General features: G+C 34.7%; 1 protein-coding gene across 11 annotated transcripts in view; it reads left to right on the top strand.

Moving 5' to 3' along the window:
• DLG2 (discs large MAGUK scaffold protein 2) overlaps nt 1-22,732 on the top strand; it is a 2,072,859-nt gene that overhangs the window by 463,471 nt on the left and 1,586,656 nt on the right. For all 11 annotated transcript variants that reach the window (XM_019450186.2, XM_019450181.2, XM_019450179.2 and 8 more), the window contains exon 4: nt 15,955-16,050. In XM_019450186.2, the coding sequence (XP_019305731.2) occupies nt 15,955-16,050 (96 nt within the window). The remainder of the gene's footprint in view (nt 1-15,954; nt 16,051-22,732) is intronic.

Below are 22,732 nucleotides of genomic sequence, written 5' to 3'. Positions count from 1 at the left end.
CAGATATAATGCCCTTTTGCCCTTAAATACTTCAGTTTTCATTTTCTAAAACAAGGACATTCTTCCATACAGCCAAGGTACAATGATCAAAATCAGGAAATTATCCTTGATACAATAGTATTATCTATTCTACATATCTAATTCAAATTTTATTATACTATTAATGTTCTTTATAGCAAAAGAGAAAAGAATTTTTCTGGTCAAGTCTCCATTCTATGATCACACATTGCATTTAGTTCTTATGCCTGTTTAGTTTCCTTTAATGTGGATATTCTTCAGTCTCCCCTCCCCTTTTTTCAAAGCCTTGACTTTTTATTGTTTTCAAGAATACAGAACATTTATTTTATGTATCAGTCATCAATTTGGGTTTTTCTGGTGTTTCCTTACAGTTTAATTCAGATTATGCATTTTTGGTAGAAGACCTACAAAAGGGATATATCCATCTTAATACATGATTTCAGAAAGAATCTAAAATCTCTCTTTTTTTAATGTTTATTTTTGAGAGAGAGAGAGAGAGAGAGAGAGAGAGAGAGAGAGAGAGCATGAGCAGCATAGGGGAAGAGAGAGAGAGGGAGACACAGAATTCAAAGCAGGCTTCAGGCTCTGAGCTGTCAACACAGAGCCTGACATGGGGCTTGAACCCACAGACCACGTGATCATGACCTGAACCAAAGTCAGATGCTTAACTGACTGAGCCAGCCAGGCATCCCTAAAATATCTCTTTGTCCAAACATTGATAATGTTAATTTTGTTTACTTGAATAAGATAGCTTTCAGGAGCTACTATTTTTCCTGAGTAGTTAATAAGAATCTGTAAGGATATACTTTGAGTTTAGATTAATATACTGTGTTACATTTACTTCCACTCATTACTTTTAGCCTTCAATGATTATTCTTGCCTGAAGCAATTATTACCATGGAGATTGACAGTTAGTAGTTTTCCAATCCCTTCATTTCTTCTACACTTATCTTTTTCCTTGTTTTAAATTTAAATTTTTGTTACTTAACATAAAGTATAATATTGGGTTCAGGAGTAGAATTCAGTGATTCATTATTTACATACAAAACCCAGTACTCATCACAAGTGCCTTCCCTAGTATCCATCACCCATCTGGCCCAATTCCCACCCACCTACCTCTGTCGACCCATAGTTTGTTCTCTAATTGGCATTTTTCTATAAGGAAATGCTTTCCCTTATGTCTCATTTGTTTATTCATTTCTTTTTACCAGTATAAATTTATGAATATTCACTTTATTGTATAGGTTATAATTTGTTACTGTCTTTATTTGTTGCACAAACTGCCCTAAATTTGGCCATTGGAATTCCCTTCAAGTTGGCCTCTGTGTCCTTTTGAAATATTCCCATTAAGTTTTGAGCACTTTTTTATTTTCTGGCAGGCTCATGTTGTACTTTTTCTGCCCCAAAAGCGATCCTTGGTTCCATTTGGTGGAGAATGGTATTTATAAGCCAAAATCTGAGTGTTAGTTGTACTCATTCTTACTGGGGTTTCATTACTTTTTGAGGACCTCTCAGCAGATAGAATCAAGGAATACATGAAAGAATTAGGGAAAATATACCCCTATTTATTTTTATTTCTATCCATCTATCTACCTGCATATCTACCATCTTTTTAAACTTTGAGTTCATAGAGCTACCTTCATTCTAATCTAATACCAAATTATTTCTTCATTAACCATTTATATATTTATAACTGCCTTCTCTGATAGTGAGAAACAGGGCTTCCATCAGTGGCAATATATTTACTTATTTCTTTCAATCTTAAAACACACAATAAGCAGTTTTGCATTGCTTGATAATTCTTACTATCAAGTAAACCTAACTAGATCCCAATATTTGTTTATAGCTATTTCTTTTTCTTAACTTCATTCTGTATTGAAGTGCAGTCAGAATACTTTGTTCAAGAGTTCCTTTAGTTAGTTTTTCCCCCCACTTCATGGATTTTGCTACTAATTTGAAATGCAGCTAGGTTTATTTGTTTTTCAGTATATTCCATTTTGGATCTTTTTTTCCCCTTCTTGAATTCTGTTACCTATCTCTCTCTCTCTCTCTCTCTTTTTTTTTTATTGCACAACACCCAATGTGGTTCTAAAGTTAAAACCATATAAAATAATATATTCATTGTTATTCATACCCTTCATCCTGTCTACCTTGTTTCCATATCCCTATACTTTACACCCTTTTTCAGTCCTCCTGATAAGTGATCAGCTTGTTAGTTTCTGGTGTATCATTCCTGTATTTTTGTCAACAAATAAGCATAAATATGTTTTTTCTTTATTTTTCATTTTTATGTATAAAAGATATCAAACTATCTGTATGCTTTTACACTTCTGAAGACTCATTTTGAGTGTGCGATTTATTTTTGTTTTCTATACATTCTTATGGAAAGTAATTTCTGTATGGAATTTTGTGTTTTTTCCCCTCCCCCCACCCATTGGTCTCTTGGACTTCTGGTCCATAATCAGGAGTTTTAACAGCTTCATTTCCCCATCTCCATTGTAATAGAACACCTTTCACAAATCTAATTGTGGAGCAACATGTAGGTTGACTCAATTCCTGGTGTAATGAGATAATCTTTGTAGATCCTCTTTCTACTGCATTTAATTTTTGTTTTATTTATGATCCAGAGAGACGTTTATATTGGCTTACATTTCAACTATACCTTATGTTTTTTGCCTTTCATATAGTAACTGTCATTGCTGAGTACTTAGAATAGAATGGATGTAATATAAATATAAATTTACAGGGCCATTTTGACAAGAAACATAGCCACTATTTATTATGTTTTTCCGTAATTTAGGACATACTGGTTATTTCATTATGATTAACAAAATTATAACTAACATTCTTGTACATACATTTTATATGAATCTCTCATTTTTTCTTTAGGATATATTTCTGTAAATGAAGTTGCTGGGTAAATGGGTAACTGGATTTTCAAGGCCTTTGAAAGATATTGCCCATTTACTCTCCAGAATTATTTTACCAATTTATATTCAAACCTACTATGAAAAACAGTACCAAACATTTTCTAACACTACTTTTAGTTATTTTTTTGGAAATTGGTAAGTAAAGAGTATAATTTTCGTAATTAATTAAAATTTCTAGGCATGCTTTAATTTTGTGTCTCTTTTGGCCTTATACTCTTCTCTCAGCAGAATTATTCACAGCTTTTATCAGAAAGTTCTGTAGCCAGTTGCTTAGTGCCTGTCTTCTCAATTTGGCAATCTGCAGCTTAAGGCAGTGGCTTTGTTTATTGGTCATTGATTTCCTTATACTTGGCACAGAGTAGGTCATCAATATAAAGTATTTGAATTGACAAATTTACAAATTTACATGAAAAAATCATTGGACTTTGTGTGTTAGATTAGTTCTCATTTGTTAACATTTTTCTCTCTGTTTTGTCATCTCCTGGTTCTCCCTTTTTTTTTTACCTTAGACATTGGTAAAGTAAGATTTGAATTTCTATAGTAAGGCTAACTTAGTTTTCTATGTGTTCCATCTTTGTTATTATTGATGATGATAATGCTTTTTCTTTTACTTTCTTGTCTTCTTTTAGATTAGGTGAATATTTACTACAATTCCATTTTTATCATTTCTATTGGCTTTATATTTTAGTGGTTTTCCTAAGTATTACAATATATATCCTTAATTTATGACAAATGACTATGAATTAAGATTTTGCCACTTCACATATAATGTAAGAATGTTACAACTCTTTATTCCCTAGAGTAGATCTGAGGACATATTTTGTATCATCTTTCTTCAGCAAAAAGAGCTTCTTTTAGTATTTCTTGTAGTTATGTCTTGTTGGTAATGAGTTAACTCAGAGTTTCTTATGAGAAAGTGTTTATTATTCAATTTTTTAAAGAATATTTTTGCTGGATATAGAATTGCAGAATATAAGGGTTTTTCCCTTCTTTCGGTTCTTTAAAGATATCTTTCTATTGTATTTGAAATTACTTTGTTCCTGCTGAGAAGTCATCAATTATTGTTATTATTGTTCCCCAGTATGTAAAGTGTCTCTTTTACTGACTGTTTTTAATTTTTTTATTGTTATTTCGTTTCTCCATCTCCATTGTTGTTCATTTTTTGTTTCCACTAATTTGACTGTGATGTACTTGAGTATAGCTTTCATTGTGTTTTTGTTCTGTATGGGGTTTGTTGAGATTCTTGGATCTCTGAGTTTATATTTTTTATCATATCTGAAAAAAGTATAACTACTATTTATTTAAATATTTTTCTACCCAATCTTTCTTTATTCTTTTTCTGGAAACTAAATTGCACATATATTAGCCCATGACATATTTTCCTGCAGATCTTCTCTCTATTGATCATTTTTATTGCCCCATCTTCAAATTCACTGGTAATTTCTTCTGTAGTATCCAATCTCCTGTGAAGTCCAGTCAGTAATATTTTTTATATTATATATTGAATTTTTAAGGTCTTGAATTTGGTTCTTTTTTATTCTGTCTCTTTATTAATATTCTTCCATCTGTTTACTCATTATGTTCTACTTTTCTTTTAAATTCTTAAATACATTTAATAGTGACTTTTAAAATATTCACTGATTAATTCTAGTGTTTTGGACATATCTAGATCATCTTGTGTTGATTTGGCTGTTCCCCATTGGTTATAAGTCACATTTTTCTGCTTCTTTGTATGACTAGTACATTTTGATTACATACTAAACACTATGGGTTCTTTATTTTGAGAGTTTGGATTTTGTTGTCCTCCTTTAAACAACATTGAGTTTTGTTCTGGCAGGTAGTTAGTTTACTGACAGATGTTCATAATCCTTTCAAGACTTATTTTTAAAGCTTTGTAATACCAGTTCTAGAGTAGCCATTATTCTAGGTATAAGGTAGTGTTATTCACAAGACATGGTTTTCTAGGTCCTCAGTTTGAATTCCTGGGAGAGAGCATTGTTTCTCCCCTTTAGCTACTCATATGACATATCTCTCAGTACTGTGCAGCTTCTGTAATCTTTACTCAGCTTATGGTTTCCCAGTAACTAATGCCATTACAGAATATTTATGTCTGTATAGAAAACATTTTACTAAGCCAAAGACTTAAGAGAAACCCTATGCAGCTTTCTGGAATAACTTCTCTTCTGAGATATCTCCTTTCTGATACTGTACTCTATAAATTTCTCCTCCTTCAGCAGCTCTGAATTCTGACCTCAACCTCTTCAGTTCAGAGAGGCCTCTGTTTTTATTTGGCCTCTTCTATTTTCTCAGGTCAGAAAGAACCTCCAGGAAGAAAGCCAAAGAAATTGTGTGGCTCACCTCACAATGTTTCTGTTTTCTCAGGGAGTCACAGCCCTCCATTGCCTATTGTCCAAAATCTGAAGTGTTGTTTCATATATTTTGTCAGCTTTATAGTTATTTATGGAAGTTGGTCTTATCAAGTACCAGGTACTCTGTATGGTTGGAAGCAGATGTCTTTGTCATTGTAAATTCTTAAAAAGTCTGGCTTACTACTATGCATGTATGCAAAAAATGAGAAATCTTTCCATGAACCAATATAGAATCATGTACATTTTATGAACCAATATAGAATCATTACTTTTAAAATGAAAAAGCAAAGTGCTAAAGAATATATATAATATGCAACCTTTCGTGTAAGAAAGAAAGAGAAACAAAAACATATACATGTATTTTCTCATTTGTGAAAGAGTCACAGTGGGAAGGATAAGTCACTCATTAATGATATTGGTTATTTACAGAAGATGATTACATTGGAATAAAATGAGCAGGAGCAGAGTGATGTTTCTGTGAATATACATTTTGTATAGTTTGGATTTTAGAACTGCATTGTTTCATATTCAAAACATAAATAATTAAAGCCAATGAAAGGAGTACAAAATGTAACACAAACAAACAAATGAACCTATTACAAATGAATGATGTAACCACTTTGAAGGAGAGAGAGAAAAGAACTAATTTTACTTTGAAAAACAGTATTTTACTATATTCACTAACGTTATTGGTAAAAAGATGCACTATTAATCAGATTTGTTTTTTACAGGTCTAAGAGTTAATGATTTCAAAACTGCTTTATGAGTTTTCAAAGATTGAATAAATAGATAAATATATTATGGATAATTCAAAGAAAAAAGTTTGAAGAGTTTCTTTCTCTCTGTATTTCTCTCTCTCACACACAAACACCATATGTATAATTTCTTGGCTCTCTCTGCTGAGAGGGACTAGAAGCAATAATATTCAGTAAGAATGAGTGTAGCTAGGCTTCTCAGTACAATTCTCCATCTTCTCCATCAAATGGAACTGAATCCCCTTGGAGGAATGGCTGACTCCAAGCCTGGGGCAAAGATAAAAAGTACAGATGAGCCTGGGATCTCTTGCTTTGCCAGAAAGTAAGAAAGTGCTAAAAATCTAATGGGGATATTTCAAAAGGACACAGTGGCTAGCTTGAAGAAAATCCCAAGGGCCAAATTTGGGACAATTTGAACAACAAAATAAATATAGTAACAGATGATAAAACATACATGACAATAAAAATCCATGAGTTTATACTGGTAAAATATGTGAATAAATGAATAAACAAATAAAGGAAACAGGATAAGAGCAAGTTCTGTCTATAGGAGAATGCCAACTAACAAGTATAGAAGGAATTATGGAATTAGAAAACCACCACTAGCAACCTCCATAGTAATAATTGTTTCAAACAATGATTGATGAATGATAAAACTAGTGAGTGGAAATGGGTGAAACACAGGATATTTATCTTAGTTCAAAGTATGTGCTATAAGATTTTTATTGCTTACTCATGAAAAATAGTAACTTTACAGTGTAGAAACCTGGCAGAACCACCTTAGCCAAGTGATCAGAGATAGCAACACTAATCTGCAGGACAAACTGACAGCATGTGCCTCCTGATAATGGCGTACTGAGAGGCACACATAATCACTTTAGTGGTGGTTTTGTGAAATATGTATAACCTGAATTTAATCATAAAGAAATAAATATCAGCCAAACCCAAATTAAGAACACTTGAAAAAATGTCTGTCTAGTACTCTAAAATATCTAGGTCTTGAAACACAAAGGAAGACTGAATTGTTCCAGATTAAAGAAATTAAAAATACATAAAAAATAATGTAATAAATGATTCTGGATTGGATCCTGAACTAAAAACTAAGAACATTAGCAAGATAATTGGTAAAATTTGATTAAAGTCTATATATTAGATAATAATATTGTATCAATGTTATTTTCTTGATTTTTGTATTTTTACTGTAGCTATTATAATGTTAACATTTTGGAAATATGTGTGTGGGGAACATGGTATTCTTTTTCCTATTTCTGCAACATTTTATAAGACTGAAATTATTTTAAAATGCACTTTACAATTAAGAGAAAATGTAAAGCAAAGACTAAATGAGGCCAATATGTTTGTGTAATCTTTACTTTTGAAATATTTCTCCTTTTTTTGACTCTTTTACTTTGTCCTTACCATCTCTTTCCTCAACCCTTCTTTTATTTGCTATTTCTCATGAGATTATCTAAATTCTTTGGCTTTATGTCTGAAACTCTCTAAACTGGCTTTTGCTTACCTTTTCTATTTTATGTTTCACAAGTTGTTGCCTCATGGTTTAGCAACATTAGATTACTGTTGTTCTCCAGCTTCTTCATTCTGACTTTTTGTCTTATGGCTTTGCTCATGTCTCAGTTTATTTTTCCATGGCATTCTCTGCATATTTCTAATACTTCTAACTTGAATTCAAATGACCAGTTTATGTAATTTTCTCACCTACTTTACTTTAAGTTCCTTAAAAGTCTGGCATTGTAAGCATTATTTATGTTTATTGAACTGAACCTCTTTTGAATTTCCAGAGCACTTTTGTCTTCTTCTTTTTTGACATTCAAAGTCTTCTACCCGATTTTACAGTCGCTTTTGTATATATCTTATTTCATTGTTTACTATATATATATATATATATATATATATATATATATATATATACACACACACACATTTTGGTTTATGGAGCACATCTTATTTGTGCTTTCCTCATAACATCTGGTTCAATACTTTGTATGCAATAAAATTTAATGAATGTTTATTGAATCAATAAATAGGCTGAGGAGTGCCTTGGTAGCTCAGTCAGTTGAGCGTCCAACTCTTGGTTTTGGCTGGTGTTATGATCCCAGTGTTGTGGGGTTGAGCCTTATGTTGGGCTCCACACTGAGCATGGAGCCTGCTTAAGATTCTCCCTCCCATCCCCCCTCCTTCCCTCTCTCTCTCTCCCTTTCTTCATCTTCCTCTGCCCCTCTCTCCTGCCTGTGTACACTCTCTCTCTAAAATAATTAATTAATTAATTAAAAAAATAGGCTAAGAACCTTGAAAATTGGTATTCTTTTCTTTTAAGCCTAGTTTCTTCTTCCTGTCTAGCTTTTCAAGGAACCCTCAGGCCTTTGTCTTTAGGGCTATAATAATTATGTTTACTATTCTCTCAGCAAAAAGAAAAAGAATAATTTAAATTCATTAGTTATTTGTAATGTTGAACTATTCTATAAAGCAGCAGTGTGTTGTTTCCTATGAAAGAGTATTCAACCTCACACTTCTGTATTTACAATGTTTCTTATATATGAAGAGGATATAACAAAATGAAGTACAACTAGGTGCTCTGTAAATATAAAGGCCAGAAAATATTAATAGGATTGGACTACTCAGAGCACACTGGGGTATGCCTCAAGCTGATCTGTACAGTTGTTATTCCTAGAGGAAGGGGAAGTACTTCCTAGTGGCTCAACATCACAGAGATTATTTAACTTACTTTCTGGACACTTCAAGAACTTTTGGTTCTTGAAAGGGCACAGATTTTGTGCATGCCACTCATCAGTACCAACATACATTTAAAAAAAAAGGTTAGAGAAGAATGTTATGAATTAATAAAGAAGTAAACAAATCTACAAAACAGTTAATTCAGGTGAGTATATTTACTTTACAGAGTTCCAGAGTTTATAAAAATTCACTATAGGATTCTTTTACATAGAAAACATTTCTGATGTATATAATAGCTGTATCTGTTTAAAGTAAAGTTGGAAATATTTATTGGGACATATTGTGTAATGCAGAGTACATATGTGTAAATAATATAATACATATCTATGCACATTTATTTTGTTCAGACACATGAAGGATACAGAAATAGTAATACATTCATTGCCTTTAAGGAGCTTAAAATCTGCATGAAAGGATAAGAAAAGCATAAGTAATGTTAAGTTTATTTTTCCTTTTGTTGATATTATGTGTTGTTCTTGAAAGAAGCAAGGTGAACTAATCATTACTAGAGATGCACAGGAGAAGTATATATCCTGAGGGGATCATGGAATGAGGGTGCCTGGCTCACTGAAGAAGAGCAGATGGTCAGCACAGGCTTTGTAGTGGAGGGAGGAATATGAGTAGTCCTTTAAAAATTAAGTAGGGGCATTACCAGAACTGGGGTGCTCAGGAGTAGACATGGATTATAAAGAGAAAATGATTCCATTTAAATTGAACAGATTTGAGGGGCAGTGTGATTTTGAGAGAAACACATGCAAACAATTGAAAATGCAGGACTGGAAATTAGAAAGAAAGGTCCTCTAGAATTTGAGTCTAAATTTGAGAGTCATCTGGGAGTGAGTCTGGAGAGAAGAGGCAGAGAAAAGGAATTTTGGAGTAACAGCTGAGCCCAGGAGGTAAAAAGAGGAAAAGGAAATAAAATGGAAGAGGAAATCAGCAAGATGGGGTGTCAGCTAGGAGAGAGTTGGGTTTCTGAATATAGAGACAAGAATTACAGAAGTATGAAATTCCAGTGAGTGAAAGACATTGAGAACTATAGGAAGTTGGGGAAAGTAGAAAACAGTGAGGACTAGGAGGTACTCAGTGAGTTTTAACTGTGTAGTATTCATAGCATAAGAAAGGACAGAATTCAGAAATGAAAGCAGAAATCACAAGCTGACTGCCTTTATGCAGACTCCAGCCTAAGTTTATATTTTGTTTGCCCATTCTTTGTTAGCTCACATGGTATTTAAAAATACATAATTTTGTCAATGTTTAAAAAATCAAGGTATTTTCCTAAGAAGGTCAGACTTCCAAGTTCTCTTGAAAAATTCTAAACATCTGGCCACAGTAGGTCTGGTTTTCCTCATTGCAGGGAAAATGCATGGAAATAACCAGAGACTGCACCCATTAGACAGGGAATGAACTGTCCATTTTGCCAAGGGCCATCCATCTCTTCCTCCATATTTCTTGTACCTGGCTCACTTTACTTATTTTGAGTACTTGAAATCATTTGACATTTTTACATCTAGATAAGTGATTTTCAAACTAGGATGTGTCACACTCACACCAGAAATATAGATTGCAGGATCCTATCCCTACTGTTTCTGATTTGGCAGGTCGGGGGTGAGGCCCAAGAGTTTGACTAAGAAGTCTCCAGATGATGCTGATGCTATTAGTATAGGGACCACAGTTTAAAAGATTCAAGGATAAGTGAGTGGTAAGGAAGTAGTTCAAGAGTTTAGTGTAGTGGTAAGGTGAATAGACGCTGCATTCAGAGGGAACTAGGTTCTGGTTTTTCACCCAGGAAATAAGGGTGATAGTTCCTACCTCAAAGGTTTACTTTTAAGTCTGTATGAGATAATGCATATAAAATATGTATCAGCATCATCAAAGCAGGACCTAGCTTATTGTAACTCTTCATGAAATTATTCTATTGCATGTTAAATTTATTAAGTCTTTCAAGAATATTGATTCTGGGGAGAGGTCAGAGATAGATTGGTAGTTTTGGAGCAAAAATGATCAAGGATCTTTATTTTTTTTAAGAATGAAGGAAATATAAAAGTATGGAAAAAAATACTATTTCTATGAGAGCTACATTGATGGGAAGTCACCAGTTGTTGGAGTAATGGTGGGGATATGAAAACATAGAAAGCCAGCCAAGATACTGAAATTCAGGAAGCATACATGGGACACCAACTGGTATGAGGTAGGAAAGTTGTAGATTCATAGCATCCAACCCAGCTGTGGGATGGTTGATAAGGAGGAAGGAGACTGCAGTGGATTACATAATCTCCATATTTTAGATGACACCTAGCTAGTAAGTGGAAGTAAAGGGATTATAACTCATTTCTTTCATACTCTAAAATCCATGCTTTTTTCTTTTAACATAATGCCTGTCAAAGCCCACACTATTTACTATTAGACTGAACACTTGCTTGTTTATATAACTTCTTGTCTTTAGAATTATTTCAGTGTTATATCCTTCAGGAAGCCTCCTTTGATTCCTTAGTCTGATGCAGATGATCCTCTCATATTTTATATCTATTATTATGATTAACACTTTGTATTGTAAATTACATATTTATATATCTATCTGTCCCATTAGATAGGTGGGAGGATGGAGAGATAGATGGAGGATAGACAGTATATCTCATTGTTTTTGATATTCTGGGAATTAATAAATAAATTAATAAATAATAATAAGTAAATATTGAATTTCCAGGGTATAAATACATTTTTAGGGAGTAATAACTATTAATAACAATATTAATGTATTTTGCTTAATAGATGAAAAATAAAGGATTAAATTAGATGACTATCTCCTACATGGAGGAAAAAACAAACAGGGAACAAGTGCTCTTATCTGGCTAAGATGAATGACAAGCTCAGCTACTTGAGGGTATTCTGGTAGCCTTTGCTACCAGAACTTTATCAAAAACATAAAGTCCCTTACAGTGTGTTCAGCTGAAGTAGTGGATGTGCTGCCATGTTTTTTCTGATGATGGATCCAGGCAGCAAAGCTACCATGCAGGCTCAATCAGCAGCTTGATTCCAGTTGATTTCATCAGGGCTTACTGTGGGCATCTGCAATTGGCAGTCCTGATTTGTATAGTTCATGACCCCAGGGAGGAGTGTGTTTAATTTGTCAGTCTATAGTGTTCTAACAGGGCAGATAAACCATTTAGGCCATTGACAATACTCCAAGAGTCAGTAAAAATATAATAGGGTTGATCAGGAAGCACATTGGCCAGAGCTTCAAGAATGACCTTGAGTTCTGCCACCTTAGTGGAAGAACTCCTTCCATTCTCAGTTCTGCATAGCTAGAACTAAGAACAAAAAGTATTAGCATCCCACTGGACACTGCTGGCTTCAGTTTAGTGAAACCATTAGTGAAGCAGGCCCAGGCATTTAGTGAAACTTTAATGAATGGAGGACACCATTGAGCCAGTAGCTTTGTCTCAGCGGATTTTAATTGGAGGTTGCTTCTCTTTACCAGAGGTTCTAATCAGTCTCTCTCACTCACAAAGACTTGTAGCTCAGAGGAGTCAGTAATGTTGTGGGGCTGTCCAGACAGAGAGACTGCCATAGTTTGCTGAGAGCTTCCAACATAGCCAGTTGGTTTGGACTTCACTTTAAGGATGCTGATTTGTGCCCTAGCTGATAATATAGACCAACTAAAATGTCCAAGTAAGACGATACCGTCTCCCATATTCTGAGTCTAATAAGGTGCTGGGCTTTCTTTTTTGATGGTTGAGGCTAAAAAGGAGTATCTCCTCGACTGCTGAAAGTAATTTGCTTAGATAGGCCCTCAGTTTTGTCAGAGTTTATTATCTACTCCTGCTAGCTGAGGCTTGTGACTTGCCAAATAGGACATCATAAATCTTAATGGCAAACAGAAGAGCAATTTAGGTATAGTAAATATATCATGAGGCTTGCCATATGAATAAAAATTGGTCTTGGACCTTGAGTACCAGTGGGATAGGAAAAAGATGTTGGAAAGGGAACACACCAGGTGCCATCAGTCAATGCAAAGGATTTAGTTATAGTTAAATGTTTGGAATAGTTGAGACAGTAGGAGCAACAGCAGAATCAATAATCCACTGTGAGCCTCCAGATCTTGTTAGCCTTTTTTACTAGCCATGCTTGGCTGTTGTTCAAGATATTGCATCTTGGGTTATTATCCCTGCTGTTGTTAAGTCCTTAAGGTGATGATTTCCTTTCTTCCCCTAAGATTCTCCACTTTTTCTGCTGGACTACCAGGAGAAAATAGAGAAAAGAATTGGAGAGAGATTTATGTTCTATTAGTATTTCTGTACATATAGCTCTTCTTGATCAGGAGAACCGTTTCTGGAATTTCTGAGAATTTACAAAGAAGCGTTAAGACCAATTATACATTCAGCAGTGGAAACGATGAAAATAGTACATTGAGTTGGCCCAAAGGACCCTTTACACAAGGTCATTTGGCTTTCTTTCTCCTTGGTAAACCCTGCCCAAACATAATCACCTGAATCCCGGTGCCCCTTCTTCTGCCAACTCACAGTACCTAGCAGATTGTGGTTTGGGTGACTGTACACAGAAGATCTATAAGAATTTGAGTGCTTGCCCTCCCAGAAGTTCTCTAGCATATTTGGATGGGTGTGTGTCACCTTCATTTCCTCTTAGGAACAGGGAAACTTTAACTCCATTATTAATAAACTTTTTCCTTAAAGCATTTAAGGTCAGTGTAAAAGGGAAAGGAGGGGCCATGAATCATGGTGAGTGAGAGCAGTTCTACAGCAGTAAGAAAGCACATTTACTTGTGATTTTCAGGGGTGTGTAGGTGGTTTGCAGCCCAGTGAAATGAACTGATAATGTTTTTGGTCTAACTGATAGCAGCAGCAAAACCATCAGTATGGACAATCTAAAGACTGGCATATTAAATGTATGCTTCCACAGGAGCACAAACTGCACATATCTGCATCACTTATGCAGATGTCCACAGTAAGAACCTGATAAGACCAATAGGAATCAAGCTGCTGACTGAGCTTGCATTGACACAATTGCTGCCTGCATCCATCATCATACTGAACATGGCAGCACATCCGCCATTCCAGACTGAGCACAAAGTAAATGACTCTATATCTGATGTAGAAGCTACCTGGGTATCCTCATGTAGTTGAGCTTAAGATTCTTCTTAGCCAGATTGGAGCCCTGTTCCCTGTTTGTTCCTTCAGTTAAGCATTCATTAATTTATCTAATTTAATCTTTTAATTTTTTATTCATTAAACAAATATTTATTGAACTCTGGGAATGAATAAATAATAACATATAATGCCTGTCTTCCAAGGAACTCTAATCAGACAGACAGATATATAAACATGTGATTTATAATGCAATAAGTTAATCACAATGATAGATGCAAACTATGGGAATAGAGAAGAGGAGCATCTACAATAGACTAGAATCAGAGAGATCTTGGTTTCCACTCATAATAGTTGCATGCTTCTCTCCTTTTATAATCAGGAGAGGTACACTACTCTGTAACTATTGTCTGAATGCAGGTGGGAACTCTGCTCATCCCATGAATCTTGGGAGTTGCGGGTAATTGGCAGATGGGTGAGGAGGTCCCACCACTCAGGGTATAGTCAGCAGGGCACCATTTGGGAACTGTCTTTGAGTTTATTTCCCAGTACTCAGCCTGGAACCACTTTGTAAATTCTTCCTCATTAATAGGCATTAAAGTGGAGGATCATTATTATGCAGTTGAACATAAATTTCATCACCATGTTGGCTACCAATTCCCAAAGACATCCCAGAAATCCCTTTTATCAGTCTGCAAATCCCTGATCCTTTCTCTTCCAGAAAACCATGTCTGTCAGCATTATGTCCTTGTCATCACAATTGTCAAGAACCGTGAAGGGGCTAAGATTGTATCCTATTTTAAATCTAAGAACAATGACAAAGTTTCATGAATGCCAGAATGTCAGAAGACTCCTAGGACAGAAACAAAGGACTTTATTATGTACCACTATAGTAGTAACCAGACAGCAGTTTCTCAAGCCCCAGTACCTACAGGGCAATGCAAGGATGGCCAAGTGATATATTCCCATGCAGTGGGGAATAATCCTCAGTGTAGGTAACGGAAATATCTATATCTATATCTATATCTATATCTATATCTATATCTATATCTATATCTATATCTATGTCGATATAGATATAGATATGTTTATTTACTTATTTTGAGAGAGAGAGAATCCTAAGCAGTCTCCATGTTGCCAGCACAGAGCTGGATGCAGGGCTTGAACTCACGAACCTTGAGATCATGACCTGAGCTGAAGTTGGAATGTTAACCAACTAAGCTACCCAAGCACCCAGGGAATGGAAATCTTTTTCAGTGGTCAATAAGCAAACTTACCTTTGCTCTGAAAGTAAACATATTTATCATCCAAAGTTGTAGTTATACAAAGATCTTTGAAAGGATAGTCCAGAATGAAAGTAGTCAGTGCCTCTGCTTGTTCTGAGGTCTTCAACTAGTACCACAGAGTAGACATTCTTGCAAGGATGGGAACTTATATAAGATGAAATTAACCCTTCTCTCTTCATCTTCCTATTAACCATGTTCAGCTTTTACCAGATCATCAATTTACACTTGAATGATACAAGTTCAACACTCCCTGTTGAAAAGCTTTGAAATTTATAAAAACTTGCCTTTGAATAACTGTCCCATTTTATTTTTTCTCTTTGGGAGCAATATAAAAATGGGTTAGATAGTATTCTAAACTAATGGGTTGGATTTATTCTAAAACTGACATAAGTAATACTGAATAATACTTATTCAGGTCGTAGGTATTTTATTTTATTTTATTTTTTATTTTATTTTTTTTATTTTATTTTTTATTTATTTATTTTTTCAATATATGAAGTTTATTGTCAAATTGGTTTCCATACAACACCCAGTGCTCATCCCAAAAGGTGCCCTCCTCAATACCCATCACCCACCCTCCCCTCCCTCCCACCCCCCATCAACCCTCAGTTTGTTCTCAGTTTTTAACAGTCTCTTATGCTTTGTAGGTATTTTAATGTGCATGTTAAAAGTTTGAAAAACATGTAGTTCACATTGCAGAGAACAAATAAGACATAGTGATTTTTTTAACTTTTTTTTTTTAGCTTACAGATTTCAGTGAACCAAAGGAAAATCCTTCATGTACTGAACAAAATAAAGGCAATCAGTGTTTTGAAAATGAAGCTGACAAAAAGACAAGAGTAAGTGTTAGAGTGTTTTCTTTGTTTCTCTGTTTAATGGGCAAGATACGTCTTGTTCTCTGTGAAGTATAACCTAATTTCTGCTTTTGGCCTGCTCAGAATATTGGGTTCACCTGCTACCGGGTTGACATTGGACTATGCATCATTTTGAGCAGTTGTGTGCTTTCATTTTGAGAATTTTGTTTGTGTTTGTTTTAGTGTAAATTCTAAACTAGCAATCACACAACCATTTTGTAATCTACTCCACTTCTCCTCTCTCCTGTCTGGTTCAGGACAGGAGAAAAACCCTCATATGACTCTTTGACAGTGGCTTTTAGGTTTCATTGGTTTTTTTTTGTTTGTTTGTTTTGTTTTGTTTTTGTTTTGTTTTTTGTAATAGCTTCCCTGAAGCAATCTGAACTCTACTTCAATCATAATTTTTTTGTGATTGTCATCTTGTGTATTTATTCAAGACAGGGAATCAACGTTTTTAATTTATTTTTGGGACAGAGAGAGACAGAGCATGAACGGGGGAGGGGCAGAGAGAGAGGGAGACACAGAATCGGAAACAGGCTCCAGGCTCGAGCCATCAGCCCAGAGCCCGACGCGGGGCTCGAACTCACGGACCGCGAGATCGTGACCTGGCTGAAGTCGGACGCTTAACCGACTGCGCCACCCAGGCGCCCCTCAAGACAGGGAATCAAAATCAATTATCTATAAGGTAATGCTAAACAGGTCATAGTGCTTTATTTCATGAAATCAAGAACCTGAATTCAAAGTATGTATATTTCCAAGTAAAAATATTTTATTAATCAGCAACCTCAGATTTAATCTATTTCTGATCAATTGCCACAAGTTGATCCTTATTTATTGTAGCCTAGTGAAATACGCCAATGTTGTATTCTCCATTTCATTGATAAAAACATCAAATTTAATTATGAAAATGAGAAAATAAATCATGATTATTTTTATGAACATGCATTAAGTATTTAAACCTCATAAAATTCTTTTGGGAGATTATTTTATAAATATTTGCTTTATTGATGCTTCTTGAAATATGTCTTGAATGATGTGCCTTCTTGTCTTTTTGGTGAATCTTCTATTAGCAAGCACAGGCAATCTTCATTATGGCTCTATAGGCCTCAAATTTCTTTCAAATATGGGACAATATGTCTACTGAATGGTAAATATCAGTAAAGGATCGTTTTTCTGTTGATGACCATTTATAACCTGGGCTGTCTTCTGTTAATTGCCAATTAGTTGAGCCTCTTAATTTTGACTTGATTTTGAGATTTTGGCAAAGTTCTGAGTCAGATCCAGTTATGAATTTTCATCATTATGATGTGGGGTTAGGAGTGAATGGTAGAGAAAGGATTCTTGAGACATTTTATGGTGTAACTTAATAAGTTTATTTAAGTAGCATGGAGACAGGGCCTGTGGGTAGAAAGAGCTGCACTTTTGCTATATGAAGCTGGTGGTTATATGCTTAGTGTTCAAGGGGGAGGAGACATGCAGAGACTATTAGATTGTAAACATCTTCAAATTTCTGCTTATAAAACTATTTTCTCCAGATTTCTCTGGTGCTTGTAATTCAGACCAATATTAGCTATTGGTGAGATGTACAGGCAATTATGAGACCCTTTAAAAAAGTAGCAGCTAGCACCTATTTGATCCTTAAAAAAGCTTTGCAGGCTATAGGTCAGCCTTCTGGACTAAAGGTGCACATTCTTCTGCTTCTATCCCTCATCAGTTAACTGTGAGGAATTTAGTTAAAATAAGAAAGGTTGTATGGTAATTGTCCTTCCCTTTTACAGGGAAACTATGGAATTTAGAGCCAAATTTAACTAGTGAGCAGTTTATGGAATCCTTCTATGAAAGACCATTGTGTGCTCTCCTGAAAAATGTTTTTTCCATGTTTAACATGGAATGTGTTATTTAAACTATTTGAAACTGTTATAATATGCTAAATGCATTTCCAGGAAAGGAAGTCATCTAATTTGGCAGTGGCAGCATTTTTCTCCGAAAGGAGAGAGGGAAGGTGAATGTCCATACTAGACTCATGAATACTTAGAAAACAAATTTTTAGACTTCCTGGCTGTTCAAGAGGATATTTGTATTTTTGCTTACTGAAAATGAAGTCATCAGGACTTAGTAGGATACAAATGTGCCAACTTGTCAAGCAGCTAAATGAAATAAGTGCTGGCAAATATACTAGAAAAAGTTTTGTGTTTTTATCATGGGAAAATATATTGCTAGCCTACACTATTTAATCTCTAAAAGCTTTAGCGTTTTAATCTTACAGAGTAGTTATGAGATTTTAATGAGACCTAAATATGAAAATGGTTAGTAGTGCCTGGAAAATAGTAGATTTTTATTCTATGAAATAAATTGCAAGACTTACATTTATTTTATTAAGATGGTAGACTCCATTACAAATAGTTCTCAGGGTTTCCTTGGATTCATACCTATATTACATCACTATGTCTATAACAGTTTTTTGCCTGGAAACCATTTGGCCAAGAAGAGCTCCTGCCTTGATAATTTCTAGTTGTTGATGTTCAAAATAAGTTCTGATTGAATCAAAATACGCATCAGTGAGAATTTCTTAATTATCTTAAAAACTGATTATATCACAAACAAAAGAATAGTCATTATTATTGTATGAATGTAATATGTTGTACATAGTGTACAACAATATTGTAACTATTGTACACAGACAATTCTTCAAAGGCTGTTGACAGTAAACCACAACTTGGAAATCACCTGTTTATATCTATTAACTATTACACTGGACTTTGGTGTCTTCATCTTCATAATTAGGATGTTAGATCAGATTATTCCTAAGGATTCTTCCAGATCTAAAGTCAAGTCATTCTGTGACAGTCAAGAGAAGACAATAAATTATGTTGTATAAATAGAGTCCACTAATAATACAATTAAAGTATGTTAGCCAGCAATAGCCAATGAACCCCGTGCAAATTTACACTTATGTAATAGATATGTATCTAGAACAATAAACAGGAACATCTTCATTAGGCCACATTAGTTTGAGAAACTTTCAACAATCCAGCTTATAGGCCAGTGATTCTTGAAGTGAATCCCCAACCCCCGCAACCACCAGCATTTTTATCCTCTAAAGACTTGTTAGAAAAGTTAGTTCTTGGGCTCTATTTCAGATCAAGCAAATCAGATCAAGTAAACCAGAAATGCTGGGAGTGGGACCCAGACCCAGTGTTTTAATGAGCCCTTCAGCTGAGTCTTAGGTTTGCTACAAGTTGAGAACCACTGCCATGAGTAGTAAACCTCTGGACTTTCCTCTGATCAGTCACTAGCCATCTTCCTGTCACATACTTTAAACTAGACAATTTAGGGAAGACCCTGAAAGTAATTCAAGTATTTATAAGGCAATTAAGATAAAATAAATTGCACCATGCGTATTGTTTATGTTTCTTGTTTGCATTTCTCATTATTGGTGATCTTCTAAAAAAACTCTGCATGCTGATTTTCTAACATCATTCAGGAACATGTTAAAGTCTGTATTCCTCTCTACTCTTAGTTGGCAAATTTTGGCCATAGCTTAATTCCAGGCTTCTGGAAGCTATTTTGCCCAGTGGGAGATATCTTCCCTAAAAGTATTGATCCATAAAAATCAGAATCAGAAATAGCTTTCAATTGCATTCTCTCTCTGTGCCATGGAAGGAAACTTTCCCTGCTTTTGTTATACATTTAGCTGAATTTCCATATATTTGAGCATGCTTTTGCCATCACTGAGGCTTAGACAACTGATTTCTCTTCTTTCCAAAGTGGTTTTATCAATTGCAGACTTTACCTCTGTTTTAAGGCCTTATATGAATCATGGTGTTGCCACTTGTCATAGGATGTGGAGAACTCTGAAGTTACAAAGGGCAATACAATTTGCAAAATTTGTTATAGGTATGTTTATAAGAACTGATGAAATTTTGTGAAATCTGTGAGAAAATTAAAATTAGGAAATGAAAATAAAGATATCATTGGGAATTCTAGACCTTTACTGATGAAGAAATATTTTAAATTTGATGTGGTTCATTTTATTATTTCCATTGAACAATCTTAAATAAGTGGAAGTGTCTTTTAGGGCTATGCTCTGTGTTTAAATAAATCTAATAAACAAAGGGTAATATTTGGAGATTTGGTCTTCCAGAATCCTAGTGAGAAACAATGAGGACTTTTAATCAGATCACAGGATGATGAGGGAATTTTGACACGACATGGTGACTAAGTAGATTTGAGAGATAGGTGGTATGAGAATGAAAATGGGAACATTTAGGTTGATTCACAGATAAACAGAGTGAATTCAATAATGTTGTCTTAAATTTGAGATAATAGTGGAACAGCTAAGAAGAAATATTCTAAGAGGATTTGTACACATTGGTTGAGAAACAAGTGCGATGTCAAAAGTAGGACAGTGTGGGGTACCTGTGTGGCTCAGTTGGTTAAGTGTCTGACTTCTGGTTTTGGCTGGTGTCAGGATCTCACAGTTCATGTGTTCGAGTCCCATGTCAGGCACTGCACTGACAGTGTGGAGCCTGCTTGGAATTTTCTGTCTCCCTCTCTCTGCCCCTCCCCCACTCACTATCTCTCTCTGTCTCAAAATAAATAAACATTAAAAAAAAGTAGGACAGTGTGATAGAGTGTAAAGAGTATAGAGTGAAAAGTCAGATACCACAGTTTATATTTTGGCTCTACCACTAATTAGTCATGCAACCTTGAGTAGATTAAATAGCCTCTATTTTTATTGTAAAATGTAGGTAATGCCTATCTTATAGGACTACAATAAGAATCAAATGAAATAAACAGGACTGACAGCTAAATGCTCTGGTTACTGCTTATGTTTGGAGACATGATTGCAGAACCAAACGTCTCAAAAATATTTTAAGTTTTAGATAATATTTTTGTTGTTTGATATTTAAACCTAATTTCTTACAGATTTTTTTAAACAAATGATTATTTTTGAAAGAGAGAGGGAGACAGCATGAGCAGGGGAAGAGCAGAAAGAGAGGGAGACAGAGGATCTGAGGCAGGCTCTACACTGTCAGCGCAGAACCCCATGCAGGGCTTGAACCTACATACTGGGAGATCATGACCTGAACCCAATTTGGATGCTTAACTGACTGAACCACCCAGGTACCCCTAAATCTAATTTCTGAAGCAGAAAACAGATTCTAGCCAATCTTTTGAATTAGAACTGTTTGGTAAAGGTATTCAGTGGGTACTATGCAAATACCATAATGGATAGGGCATAAAATTACGTCTTTTTAACAAGAACAAAGAAGTACCAGTTGGAGAAAAATTTGACTATAGGGAACATATCAGACTGGAAAGGAAAAGTGGTGTAAGAGTAGGTCATAATTAGAAAACAGAGAACTTGGGTCGTTTTCTTTGTACTCTGATGATTTGGGCATTCTTGGGCAAATCACTTGGCCAGTCTATACCTCAGTTTCCTAATCTAAAGTAATTAGATAATTTATATTTTAAATAAAATTTTTAACAAACAAACTTATAACACTTTGATAGAATGGGAAAATTATTTCTTTTAGAGAATCCCAACTTGGACTTTAATTTTTTTTCAGATTAAAATGTTATCCGTTAATGTACTCTGTTAACACCTGCACATTCTGATTAAGAATAATTTTGCAGCTGAGCTCTATTTCACTATTTACTGTCCTTGCCAATATTTATAAGGAAACTTCTTTTCTTTAATGCTACTCAGTCATGGCAAAGAAAGCTTTTATGTTTGTTTGTTTTAATGAGAGCCGACTGGGGATTTCCATGCTTTTATATGTGTACCTTAGATGCTCTCCATGGTCCTTATTTTAAAATAGTTCTGAGTTAATCTTCCTGGAGACCTAAATTCAAAAAAAACCCACAGAATCATCCATTCCCCCACTCCCACCGCATACCAACATCAAGCTCTGCACAGCAAGTCCCACCTACCTGCTGGTTGCCCCTCAGTCTGAAAAAACAAACACAGAATCAAAGGATTAAAAGTAATTTTATTAGTAATTTGGAGCAATGACTCTCCTCAGTCTTAAATAACCTCTACTGCTGCCCTGCTAAGGGAGAATCTATCATCTGGAAAGCCTCTGGTTATAGGATATTTACCACTTCCCAAGGTATTTATTTGATCTGGGCAAGTTTAAACATTATGCTGTTATTTTTTAAAAATTAAACTCAGGATATTCAAATTATTGTAGCACTGAGTATATTTTCTCTTTTCTAATGTCAGTGAAAGTAAAGTGGTAAACTTCTAAGTATCTGGAATTAATAAGGAATAATTTTTTCTTTTTAATGAGATACTGTAGCTAACTGACTAATTTGCTTTACTAATGTAAAATGTAGAATGTGATTACTCCTCATTGTCTGGTTGATGAAGATATTGTGCTTTATCTTTGAGCACCTTGTAGTGCCTCAGGGTCAGTGTTCTGTCTATGAAAGATTAATCGCTGGACTTCTATACTAGCGTTTCAGGAGATCAGGTTATTGTGTTACTAACTCTGACATTTTCATAAAGTGATTTTAACTAGTCAATCCAATTATCAGTATACTGATTTACTAGCTGCCTCTAAAGCAACACAAATAACTACAGAAATGATAGTTTGGCCATTTGATGTTTCTTTGTTTAGGAACTTAGTTTTTTTTTTTTTTTTTTTTTTTTTTTTTTTAC

The sequence above is a fragment of the Panthera pardus genome, unplaced genomic scaffold (genome assembly GCF_024362965.1).
Source record: "Panthera pardus isolate Hobbes unplaced genomic scaffold, ASM2436296v1 HiC_scaffold_12, whole genome shotgun sequence".
Lineage (NCBI taxonomy): Eukaryota > Metazoa > Chordata > Mammalia > Carnivora > Felidae > Panthera > Panthera pardus.
This window is presented reverse-complemented; position numbering and strand designations above follow the sequence as displayed.